The sequence below is a fragment of the Excalfactoria chinensis genome, chromosome 4, assembly GCF_039878825.1.
Source record: "Excalfactoria chinensis isolate bCotChi1 chromosome 4, bCotChi1.hap2, whole genome shotgun sequence".
NCBI lineage: Eukaryota > Metazoa > Chordata > Aves > Galliformes > Phasianidae > Excalfactoria > Excalfactoria chinensis.
Window position 1 is genome coordinate 66238704 of NC_092828.1, and position 13592 is coordinate 66252295.

At 39.9% G+C, this 13592-nt stretch overlaps 1 protein-coding gene across 3 annotated transcripts in view; it reads right to left on the reverse strand.

Annotated features, from left to right (window-relative positions):
- Nucleotides 1-13059, reverse strand: part of GLRB (glycine receptor beta) — a 44170-nt gene extending 31111 nt beyond the window's left edge. The window contains exons 1-3 of one of the 3 annotated variants that reach the window (XM_072334168.1): nt 12870-13059; nt 11469-11622; nt 1803-1909 (exon numbers count right to left, since the gene is read on the reverse strand). In XM_072334168.1, the coding sequence (XP_072190269.1) occupies nt 1803-1909; nt 11469-11590 (229 nt within the window). In that variant the 5' untranslated portion in view covers nt 11591-11622; nt 12870-13059. Of the gene's footprint in view, nt 1-1802; nt 1910-11468; nt 11623-12721 lie in introns of all 3 variants that reach the window. The other 2 variants (XM_072334166.1, XM_072334169.1) reach the window with 2 other exon arrangements.
- Nucleotides 13060-13592: the final 533 nt, after the last annotated feature.

Sequence of the window (13592 nt, forward strand, 5' to 3'; positions counted from 1 at the left end):
GCTGAAGAGGGCTGGTGTGACAGCTGCTACATCTGCCCTCTGTCACCCTGCGGGAATGGATAGGCAGTCATCTATCTGGTGTTAACAGAGGGTTATCATGAAGTGGGGGTAGTGGCCTGATGGTTATGAGAATTATGGTTCACTAGTTTTATTTAGCACCTGTATGTTGAGAGAGTCAGTACACACACTAGATACATGCATCTGTTGTCACACTACTGCAACTGCTTAGCTCAGTGGAATTCTTTCTATTTTCAGAAACAAAAAAGATGTAAGAGTATAAGACTATCTGGACAGAGAGAATAACTACATTACAAAATAATGTCTTGTTTAATCGTTGGCTCATCTACATACAATATTCCAGAGTACATATAAAACATAAATTCAAACATAATCAGTTCTCATGGCTCACCAGAAAATCACTAAAGATAAAATTTCATTTTTTCAGTGAACTAGTTTGTTTTTTGTCAACCAGATCAGTTAAGTGTGGTTCTTTCAGTTATTCACTCAGTGGAATATAGCATTTAACACCTTACACCAGTGACAGAAAACCCATTGCACCACTAGTAGTCAGGAGTCCCTACCAGATTTGAATAGGAACTGCAGCCCAAGGAAGCCAGTCATGTGTGAAAAACGTTTTAACATGGGCAAATCACTTGTCAGAAAATGTTCTTTTTTTCCACTTCTCCGTAAGCTAACATTAAATGTCCTCTCTTTTTCTTCAGACTCAATTCTTATCAGAGTGCCATCTGGGATATCAGAAATACAAATCAATCTGCAAAATGCTCAACCAGTGACTACAAGCCTGTTATGCCAAGGAGCAGGTAGAACAGAGGATAGACATTTATTTTTTGTAGCAAAATTCAGTGCTGAAAACAAATAAATGTGATTCTACAGAGAATAAGGAAGAAACAGGAAACCTGATGAGAATTGAGTTTAATGCAGTTTTGAAGCTTGGTCAAATAGAATCCAAAATCTGATACTGGTCTCTTCAAAAGCACAATAAAGATTACAGACTTCCAAAGTTCTCATGCTATTGCTATGTGTTACAGTAACTCCTAACCTAAGTACAATTAAGCTGTACAAAGAACTGATTTATGTAAACTTCAGTGTGTGTAATATAATAAAATTCCTGTCTTTTTTCCAGCAGGGAAATAATCTAGTTTCTGAAAAGTACAATTTGAAGCTGTATGACCACTACAGGTTTTGCAGAGTATATGTATTTCAGCCTTTTCTGTATATGAAAGAAAAATCACATTTGCCTACATGGAACATTCCTACAACAGTTGCCTACACCAAGGTTATCTCAGAATCACGTGCTTAAATTCATCATCTATTTGAAATCCCAAACCTCGTATCATTAACATAGCTTCAAAACTGTATTTTGCGTGATTTCCAAACAGTGAAACTGCCGATCTCAAATTTTATCTTAAAGGATCCCTATAGGGAAGTTTAGTGGTTTAAAATACTGTAAAGCAAGGATACTACTAAAGCCTAATTAAAATGGAGCGATAAAGACATATATTAAAAATGCATTCTACAAAATCTAATTCAACTTAAAAAACATCTGTCAGAAAAATTTAATAATAATAATAATAATATGATCTTGAAATCCCAATATATTATATTTCAGCTAAAAAAAGAACTGGAAATGTCTCCTATAGTTAAAGCTTGTAGCAAAATCTTCATCTTTCTTAGAAATAAATATAGTTGTGAATATTACTTCTATATAAAATTTCTGTACATGAAAAGAACAGAAGTTAAATTACAAGGGCCAAATAAAAAGGCAGAAATATCTGACCAACCTTTGAAATTAGGTCTTATCCTGGGATCATAGCTGAGTAATAGCCTATTCAAGATATTGCTGGTAGAATTAGCAGGTACTCTTGCAAGGTCTTCAGCTGATTGCTGGCTGTAGAAAGAAATGCATTAGTTACTACTAAGACAGTGTGCTTAAAGTTAACTCATTTTCAAGCCGTGCTGGCTCACAAGCAATGCAGTTTCATCACACACTTGCTCGTGATGTTTCCCTGCTATTCAAGAAGCTGTGACAAACATGACAGCTCTCTAACATACAGTAGCTGTAAACTTAAGAAAGACAACAGATAATAAGTACTGTAAATAAGTAAGAATTTCACTAACTGCTCCCTTCCCTCAGAACATGTATCCAGAAGGACATGATAACTTCATCAGAAGAAAACAGCCACCTGAACTATTTATAGTGACTGTCAGATTAGGAACACAAGTAAACTGACAGGCACTTCTTAGGTGCCAAACTACACAAAGGCTTTGGCAGCTCCCGACTTACAGCTGCCAGCACCAGTGAGCCCTACAAGACCTCAAACAAGTAGTAATGAAAGCTTTGTTATGGAAAGCAAGGCTTTGCACGCAGGTTGTTTTTCAGAGTAATCTTAAACATCTTCGTTTACCTTGTTATTATATTGGGTCTTAAATTAAAACCATCACTAAAGTTAAGAAGGACTTATGACAGGGAAATACAGCTACAAGAGAAACAGAACAATGAGTGGAATAAAAAGCAAGAGTAAGATGCACAGATCTCCATCCCATCAACAGCAGGCTGCTAATACCCTGTAAATGAACATGTATGCTGTCTGTAGAATATGTTCAGTAGTGATTTCAAATTTTGAACTGTTGTAATCAGCTTTCCAGCCATTTTTTGAGTACTTTGCTGACTCTGTCATTAGAATAACCAACATGCCACATAAAAATGTCAGTAGTATGTCCTCACTGTATGTACAATAACCCTGTGAGAATTTAATGTTGTAGCAATCAAATAACAGCAGGGTTTCTAACCTCTTCAAATAACTGATAAATTTACCTTCAAATCATTTTCCTAAAGTTGTGTTTACAGCTTTTCTTATTTGACTTGAATTTGAATCATCACATACGTAAAAGAACTGATTTATTTCTGTCCCCTCACAGTTTTTGTTCAATGTTCAGTGATAGCCTTTACCAATGAAGATGTTGTCAGAGAAATACCATGAACCAGCTCCGTACGTTATCCTTGCAGATACCACTAACTGGACAACATGAAGACATAAAGCTAATTGTTAACTTTATTGTAACATGAACAAGATTGAAAAGAATATTAATTTAACTGGAAAAAAGGTAGGCAAGCACTTCATACACTCTATCTAATGCAGAAAGATTTGTGGCTTTGCTTCCTCGCAAGTCACACATCTTAACACCTAACACACCTACATCACATGCCTACTGAAATAGTATTTATAAAGCACAAGCTATAGAGTTTGTTTCTAAATCATATATACCCAGTATTCATGAAGTATCAAACCAAAACTAATGAACAGACTTAAATCCCAGTCTGTTTTATATTTCTGAAATGCATTATTCAAAGAAGTTCATGAAATAGTAATGATGGCAATAGTCATTAAATAGTGATGATCTGAACCATGTGGAACAATATGAACACATAAACTAAATACAGATGCTTGTAAAACACAAGGAGGAAATGAGAAAAAAAGCCTGAGAAATAAAATGAGTGAGCATCAAACAGCAAAAGAAAGCTAAATACAGCTGATAGTCTGACAGGTTTACTTGTCTCTTCAATTAAGAGGAATGAAGCTGTAATTTTGTGAGATCTGAATCTCACTGCAGAAGCATGTTAATACAGGGTTCTGCTCAGGTTGTTTGCTCAGAGGTCATCTGCGAAGTCAGCAAAGGTTGTTTCCTGCACAGAGAAGCCAGTGATGTGATGAAGACAGGATGGCAGTACTGCTGTCTGGTAAAGATACCATGGTCACATTTGCTGCAAGGTTGTGTTTTAAAGTTAAGTGTCACGTGCACACATTTTTTCTCATTTATATAAGAACCAAGTGACACAAGAGCATCAGCTGCTTTGAATTAGGGAAAGAAAGAAGCCCAGAGTCAGTCATCATTGCTTTGTTAAAGGTGACTTTGAGTGAAGCGGCTAGAATAGCCACTGGAAAAAAGCTCTGTGGAGCCCAGTCATACTTTCACTGTGATCTTTCATAGTAACTTGTCATTGAGCTACTCAATGAGCAGCATCTGTGCTACCAAATATTTCAGAAAAAAACCTCGCTGATGAAACATACCTTGATTTCACTTGCACATCAATAAAACAGAGGTGCAGTTTTTGGCAAGCTCAAATACTATGTCTCTTGCAGACTGACAGATTAGCCAAATGACTTCATTAACCGCAGCAGGCACACAGAGCAACTGGCTGGGACAACTCAAGTCACTGATGTTCCAGCTGAAAACACTACCACCCCTGCTCAACTGGCCATTCTGGAATTCATGACAAAGGTGTAAACTATACTAGAAAGAAAGAATTTGAGCTGAAATCTTCCTTCCCCAAAGAAGCAACACTCCCATTTTATAAAGACCGATTCTCATACAACACCACTCACATTAACTGAAATGCTACCTACCATCTCTTCTTATCTGTCCTGGAATTTTTATGTGAAAAGCTCCTAAATAGCCAAAGGTTTCCCTTAAATCTCCACCAGTTACCACACATTTTTAATATGTTTACCTAAGCTTGCATGCAATGCATGCATAGCTGCTGAGAAACATAAGGAAATGGAAACGTAACAATATTTCTCAAAGTAATTTAGCAGTTCTAGCTAAGACACAGTGAATACCAGGCAAAGGCTAATGCAACTGAAGTCTCACCATTGCCGTAAGGGGAATTTAGAAATATAACAACAGTGATAGTAAAGCTAGAAATGCCTTAGTGAGAATTTTCCCTAAGCAACAATTCTGGGGGGAAGGGACAAAAAATAACACCAAAAAAACACAAAATGTCTTCTCATTTCTTACAAGACATAAGAAGGCAGTGTTCTCACTTTACAAACGGTGTCTGCAAAATCAAGAAGGAAAACAAGTACTCTGAGTTTGTCAGCATGAAATATCTGTGGGCAATGACTGGCCTCTCTCCAGTCTGCTTCCGGTATCACTGATGAATAAAAGAATGACTGTAAATAGTGTACTGCATAGGACACACAGTGAGGTGTCCATCTCCTCTTCTTCCACTGCAGCTGTACATATTTTATAGCTGCCTTTGTAGAACATGATGAATATTTTAAACTGATACAATAGATGATTACCTTAATAATTCATTAATCAACATCCAGAAGTTTAGATGAGTAGGTATGCATGGCAAAAATGAATCATACTCTTGGTTTGAAATTTATATAACTTCGCTACATTTGTGCCAAGCAAATATGTCAGAAGACATTACATCTCTCTCTGTTGGTTTATCATGACATCTACTCCCAGAACTCACAGAAGTTACAAGAAGACCTTATTACAGGCAGTGCCTCATGAGAATAACTGGAGAAAGGAATGCCAACAATATATTCTAAACAAGGGGAACTTTAGTTGTTTTCATTCACATATTGTCCTGATCCCCATTCTTAAGATCCCATTACCATTTTAGGAGAAATGAATAGTTTTTACTAATGTCATGACAATGAGGGAAAAAAATAAGCATGTGTCAAAGGGAAACTAATTCACAATCCATCTTACAATACACTGCAGACCAAAGAGTCACACTGCATGTTTTTTCCACTGTCAGCATTCACTTAGAGCTCATAAATTGGATAAGTTAATGTCAAGCTTTGCCTTTGCATAGATTACTGCCTGACAGAAAAATACACATTCCAACTACTGTTATCTCCCACAAAATTTCCTACGTAACGCTGAAACAACAGATTTAATATAGTTAATCTAATATATGTGATGGAAACTGTCATTTTAGTCACATAACGCGGCAGTAGATATCTGAAAATGATAAAAATAAGTTCTGGGAAACACAGCACTTCCCAGACACAAACTATCAATGTTCTGCTTTGCAGGTGTTAGGTTTTCTAAGCATAGTAACTCAAAGCATAAAAACAGTTCAACACCAAACAAATAAACACTGTATAATTCATTTGAATAATCTTTATGAACTCTAGCGTGCTTAATAGTTACATTATCAAACTGTACAGCCTGACTTCTCTACTATGGGGGAGAAAAATCACAGTCCCTCCAATGCAAAGTCAAACTGCTTGAATTATATTAAAACCATGAATCTCAAAGTAACAGTTTATGAATGCTCACAAATGCAGTTGACAGCTAAACATTAAAGATCAGATGTGCAACTTCAGTCCTTGAATCTGGAGGTAAACCAGTACAGTGAACAAAATTTCCTTGATTGTGCAACATGAAACATCAATCCTGCTGGGGTACCCTGAATCATGGTCTGAAATAGTGCCTTTTCATCTTGTTTTAGCCTGAAGCATTATCAGCAGCCAGAAGTTTAAGCAGAACTACAGACATCTGTCCACACCTGCCCCCACATCCCAATCTTTTTCTAGATGTGTGAACACCAAGAAGATCAATGCACACATCCTGAAAGGAGCACCATCTTGGTTAGAAAGCATAAATGGAGAGACATTTGAGATAATCTGCCTTTCAGAGATTTACATGGTGGTAATGAGAATAGAATGTAGTCCTATGGTTCTCCTCAGCCTTAGTTTTAAGCTAGTTTCATGAGCAGACCTGAGAGCTTTCTGTCTGGAAGCTCTTTCTGTATGAAGTACAAGGCTCACGTATGTAACTTTTCTGCACAATCCCATTGCCTCATCACTGTAATGCTCAGAACAGAGTGAGAATTTCTCACCAGGGAGGGAGGATTACTGAAAGAGATTCAGCCTACCACAGTTAATTACTGTTTTACAAGAGAACTTACGTTTTGCTTATATAGCCTTATCTTCTACTCCCCAGCACACTTATCCATTCTGAATACAAATTCCCAGACCTCCTGGAATGTGGCCCTGTCTGTCTGGAACCATGTCTTTCCATGAGGGCTACATGTTACAGGATAATTAAACCACTGGCCAGTTGCTATTACCACAGGGCAGAAGAATTTTTACAGGAATCAGAAATGGGCTCTGCAATGTCTTTATTTTCAGAGTGACCGAAACGTAACTGTCTCCACAAATAAATTCAGGCTGCTGTTTCTGCTCCATTCCATCTTCTCCCACAAGCTGCATCAACTCTCCCATCACATCTACAAATTAAATTGCTCACAGACTATCAATAGTGTCTTCCACAAGATAGGAGGGAACGCTGACAGAGATTATTCCACTTTTCACCACTTGCATTTGAGGGTTGATCACATACTACTGATAGAGAGACCACATAGACCCAAGCACTTGGACAGAAGAAAAGTCCAAGTTCACAGGAGGATGGAGAGGATCTAAGGTAGAATACTTTTTACTTCAGCCTTTATGGAAAGAGCTTGTCAGAAGCTGGCAGTTAACCATGTACATGATATACAGAGCAGTCTTTCACACAGATCTATGCTTTAAACACAAGCAAAGCTTTTTTTCCCCCTCAGTCCTGCAATCTCATTTTTTTTTTAAATAAGCTGTTTATTGAACCTTGGCATCTGTGACCTTTCTAAGCTTCTACCCTGGCAGATGGCATAAGCCATGTTTTCTGGAGGGCTTTGAGGGCCATTTCACAGCTTTACTGTGATATGCTTTACTGAATACAACCCAAAACACAATTTGTATTCCTGTTCTGTGGGTAAAAAGTCTTTACAGGTATCGTGCATTTAATCACCCATGTGTGTATAAACCTTTATGTGGGAAAATGCAAATAGGTGGGAAGGGATGCTACATAAAAGCCTAGTCTTGAGATCAAGAAGAATGAGATTCAGAGACCAAGGCAATACTGTGATGGTTAGACTCTCTGGGGGACCATCAGCAACTAAATGTGCGCAGGTGAACAGCTGAGTCACACTAAAACTGTAATTAATGGGGATAGCTGTGACTGTGAGCACAGTGCTAACTGATTTTATTAGCTGCTATTTGACACATATCTCTGTGCCTTCTGTAACCAAACTTCCCTCTGCTTATAATTTAATTTGAGTAGAGATCGTGCAAGGGGCTTTGAGGGAGACCTTCTGGGTTACCAAGGACCGTGGGATAACAGCAACAGCTGCAACACTGTAACATAACTGAAGTATTATGACACACACACACACACACACACACACACACAAAAGGAAAAATGCTCTTTAGCAGTGCTCTTATAGAAAGTCACAGCTGCACGTCCAGCATGTTTACCAGGAACAGGTATTATGAGAAATTATGGAGAAGTTACGCTAAGGGAAAGCGGCAACATTAGATAAAATCTGTTTTGCCCACATCTTCCATCCTAAACGTGTCTGTCTATACATCTTATTCCCAATATCAGTCCTCACCGTGACTAAAAGGCGGCAGCTCCTTAAACCTCCTCTGCCATCTGGCAACATTTTCAAAACAACGCCAGTACTGGAAGGGAAGTCACAAGTGCCTGCTCAAAAGGCTGTCTCTGCCTGGGGCAATTCAAACAAAATAGCCACGTTTATCTGATCAAAACTGCCTGAATTGTTCACATAGGCTTAACTCACATTAAGGAGAAATGTAAAGCAGTCACACTTGTGTTTAACCTTCGTGGCACGCTCTCACAAAGAGTCATAGTGCAATCACCCATTCCATATTCTTTTTTAGACTTTAAACCTGTAACACTCCTTCGCTGTTTCCTACAATGCCACTTCACGGCTCCTATTTTCCATTCTGCAGGGACCCTGCAGACACACAACAACTTGCAGGAACACAGCAACATAAAGTAGCCTCCAAATGGAAAATAACAGAGGAAATACAGCTGGTGGACAGTCTATGACTAAGAAATAGACTGAGTGACTAAATCCACCTGTGCCCAATACCAAGCCATCTGTATTCACTATAGTGAATTTCATAATAAGCTCTGTAACCTAATAAGGCTGTAATCTATAGTATTCTTAAAGGATTTTCTTCAAGAGCTCAACCTGTTTCTTTTTCCCTTTTTTTCTTTTTAAATGTTTTCCATAGAGAGAAAAGGCTTGAGTTTTGTATCATCAAAGCTTCATATTGAACTATGCATCTCAGTAATTGGCTTCCCAGATTTATGTGAAAAACCACCTATTGCAAACTTTTAGGTCCAATATATCAATTTGTTTGTTAATCAACAAACATCTGAGACTCACACAAGTATGATTACTCTCCGTTTCATTCTAAAAGCCTGAGGTAAGAAAGAAAATGCTCTAAACTTTAATGTGATACCTTATATCTGTCTGAGAAAGTACTAGATTATAATAAAAACAAGAGATTAAGCATCAGCTTCATGAAACCCCTCTAAAGCAAAAGCTGGGGAAAAAACAGTTCCAGAAACAAATAAAAATAAGATGGCTATTCGAGCCACTATCACACAACGTACATAGAAGTATGGCATTATCACAGAATTATAATCACAAGTGAGAGTTGTTCCCAGATACAAAATAGTGTTTTCCTAAATGAAGGAAGCAATCTGCATATGAGACAATAATGAACTTTTTATGAGATTTCTAACCAGCTTGTTTTCAGCTTATTCTCATAGTTAATTTCATGCCAGAGGTGCAAATTTAGCTACAGCTCATGTGCTGGATATAAATTAAAGTTCAGGTGTGCTCATTTCTCATATAAACATGCTAAAGTCCAATAGCTAAACCAGCCCTAACAGCACCCATTTCTGAACATCAAAGTGCAGAACTCAAGCAGTATTATCACATTTGACACAAATATTTTCTTGAAAAAATATTTGCATATATTTGAATTTCCTAAATGTAAAGTTTGTTTCTTATATAACTACTAGTGATTTTTATTTTTTTGAGGAGGTAGAATTTAGATTTTTTTGCATGTTGAAAATAGACAAGAGACATTATTTTTTACAATAAAGCTTGAAACTGTATTGTGCTAGTAACCAACATAAAATAAAGGCAGATTAAAATTTTAACTTAAAAATTCCTTAGGAATTTGTACCATTCAATCACACAAATGATGCAGAATTCCTTTGTGCTTTACTAGGGAACTTTTCACTCAACCATTTCCTCTGAGACTCTTTTTGGTCTCATTACTGAATTCCCACTGCACTACCGCATCATATTTTGGTTTGTTTCTGAAGAAAGACTTGTCCCTTTCTTTGTCCACAGGAAAAACGCATTCAGAGTAAGCCATCTCTTTTACGATTCACATTGTCATCAACTACAGGTTGTGTGAAATGTTATTAGAACACGTGAATGGCTGAGAGCTTGTCATCAACAGCCTGAGTTAGGAGAGCAGGACAGAGCTCACCTGGACTGTCCACTCACTCACTTAAGGGTTTCACTGCCAGTCACAGACCCAGCAGTCCTGCAGTTTCACTACCACAAGTGACTGCGTCTCAAGCACTGAACTTCAGCCAAGTGAGACACCAACAACTTGTTCATTACTCAGAAAATGACAGAGTTCACCACTATGGCAATTAATTCTAACAAGCAGCACTGTACATGTGGATACATCAATCAAACATGGGAACCTGCTAGGATTTTCAGAGAAAGCTTTCACTGTCTAGAATGTAAAAATACTGCCTAAAAGATTATAGCATTTATTCACCTCAAATAGTGGTGACAAATGATGTCACATTCATACATTTCAAAACTAACTGGTATCAAGAACAGAGTACCAGGAAGTTCTGTGCTTCCATGTTCTGAACTGTAATTAAGATCATGCTACAAGCAGAGGGAAGTGCTGGCTGCTTTCACAAGACCATGGCAGGTCTGGTTTCTGCTTCCAGCTGTATAACTTGCTATCCTATGACCCCAGTGCTTGTGCCCATCTGGGGAACCATGACATTTCTCCCATTGCCAGAAGTCCTTACATTAACTCGAGCAGAATGCTCTGTACAGAGCTCAACTATTCAAAGGAAACAGAGTGGATATGGGTCATTTCAAATGAGTCATGTCACATTTGAGACATGTATGGTAATGTTTTCAAATCCAAAGATACATCTCATCTTTAGAGTTGATATAACAAAAAATAAGAACACTCATATGTAGAAATTATCTAAAAAAATCCATTACAGATAAACATCGATACCAGCCATAAAAACTGTAAATTACCAATGGAAGCTGTTAAGAAATTAGTTCTATTCAGCACATGGTAAAAGTAGGACAAGCTTAGCTCCTTTACAAAGACAAGCAAACCAGAAACTGAACTTCAGTACAACAGTTTCGTATCTTCTTAGTATACTCACAATATGATGCTAGACAGCAAAGTGTTACAGTACTACACTATTTTGTGCCCATAAATATCAAGATGCAGAGTGGGAATCCCCTGCAAACATTTTTAATCATTGTTAAGAATCTGTTTACTATTGCTTAGACTTTTCATTAAAATAAATTACTTGCTGTAGAAGAAACAAATTAATTGATAGAACTCAGCTATGTCACCTGCCAAACATTCATCCTCTCATTCCTACTCCCCATAATTGTTCTGTCAAAATAAACCATCACCTTCTTTGCCATCTGCCCTTTCATTTTCAGTGTTTATATATAGCAGAATTATGATCAAGCAAGAATATAAAGGAAACATGGAACGTACGATGGACAGAGGTATTGCTTCTTTTTTCCCTTTCCTTTCTTTGAAGACTTCTCTTTGGAATAGACTTCTTCCACCCATAAGGAGAACGAGACAAAGAAGAAAATCGCTAGCAGGAACTTCATCTTGAAGATTAAAGTTCAGAGAAACGTTTGGTCTATGGGAAAAGAAAATTAATAGGTTTATGTAAGTAGGGTCATATAGGGCAAACGAGAACACAAGTACAGAAGGTAAGCAAGTATTTCATTAACAAAAAAGTTTATATATATATATATGTATATCTATTTGGTCTTAGCTGTCATGGGAGAGAGTCTGTTGAGATGTGAATCTGTTATTAAACTAATTTAGGTAATTTTCTGAGCATCAGATAGTTTCCCAAAGTTAAGAGAATCACAACCAGAAACAGATTTAAGTGCCAGACAGCTTCAGTGTATTTAAAACATAAACGAGATGATCTTCAAAGGGTACCCAACTCAAAATCCTCAGAAATCTGGTATGAGAATTCCTCTCCAAAAACACCATGTATTAACTGCATTAAATACTGTTAAATGTGACCAATCAGTCATTTACCAAGACAGAACTGAGAGCACTCTATGTGCTGGGCACACGTTAAAAAAAGTAACTATTTCAATGTATCAGAAAGGGCCACACATTCAGTCTTACAGATGGAAATGTAAACATCAGTGACTATTTTGCAAGGACTCTAGACGCAGAGTCAGCACTAAACGGGAAGCGTAAAGACGCCTTTAGCACAATGCGGAGGGTTCCGCGTTATCCCACCCCTTTCGATTCGCCTGGGACGCACCTGGCCCCAGGCCGGAAGCTCGGCCCGCGTGGGGCCGGTCAGGCCCACCTGCCCAGGGCCGCAGCCACACGGTACCCTGGCTGTGTTATATTTTCCATTCTACAGCTGCTTCCCACTCCACCTCTCCTTAGGCCGGCGGAGACCTCACGGATTCTCCAGCACCAGCTGCACTTCCCACTTATTCAATTACCTGTAAGACTGCCTCTCCCGCACCTTCCGGAGGGTCATTTCTATCCCCTCGTAAAGCCCCAAGCCCACCCGGAGCACCGACGGAGGGGCTCCGCCGCACACAACCGAGCCCGGTGCCCGCCTCGGGCAGCCCCTACCCCCAGCTACCCGCCCGGCCCCGCCGCCGCCGAGCGCTGGCCGAGGTGCTGACAGGGCCGCCGCGCCCGCCCCACCCGAGGAGCCTCCACCGGCGGGGCCCACGCGGCCGCAGCCCCGCGCTCACCGCCACGCACGATCGCGTCCGGGCCGGAGCCGAGCGGAGCCGAGCCGCCGCCGGTACTCCGCTCTCAGGGCCGGCAGCAGTCGGAGAGCCGGCGGCGAGGCATGGCGCGGCGCGGAGCGGAAGAGTGGCTCCGGCCAGCGAGCCCTACCTCCGGCGATGCTCCGCGGCCAGTGAGCATGTGCGGAGCCACGGCGCGGCGGCCTCGCAGTGAGCATGTCTCGCCGCCCGCACATGGGCACTGAGCGGCCGGGCTCGGGAGGGAGGGGAAAGGGTGGTGTGCTATCAATAGTAGATAGTCTTGTTCTGCTACTGCTCAGGATGGGCGGCAGCAGGACGGTGATGATGTAGAGGGGCATGGAATCACAGAACAGCTTGGGTTGGAAGGGATCTCAAAGCCCACCCAGTCCCAACCCCTGCTGCGGGCAGGGCTGCTCTCCACCAGCTCAGCTGCCCAGGGTTCTATCCAGCCTGACCTTGGGTGCCTCCAGGGAAGCAACACTTCTCTGGGCAGCTGTACCAGGGCCTCACCTCTGCATGAAAGCTTTCCTTCTAAAATCTAATCTGAATCTCCCCTCTTTTAGCTTAAAAACATTCCGTTTTTTCTTATGACTGTCTGCCCATGTTCATCCTTGCTGACTTTGTGTTCTGTGAAGCAGGAGCTGTGCTTATGCTTCATGCTTGTATTACAGATAGCCGTTTGGCCTAAATTTTCAAGCAGGCAGAGATTGCTGCACAGTTAAGTAGCCCTAGGTCATCAAATGTCCACCCCACACTGTAGTTCAAAGGCATAATCTCCATCTGTCTCACATTCCTTTTAGCAACCAAGCCACATAAAACTGTCTGTTCCCAGGTCCGACACTGCCACTATATG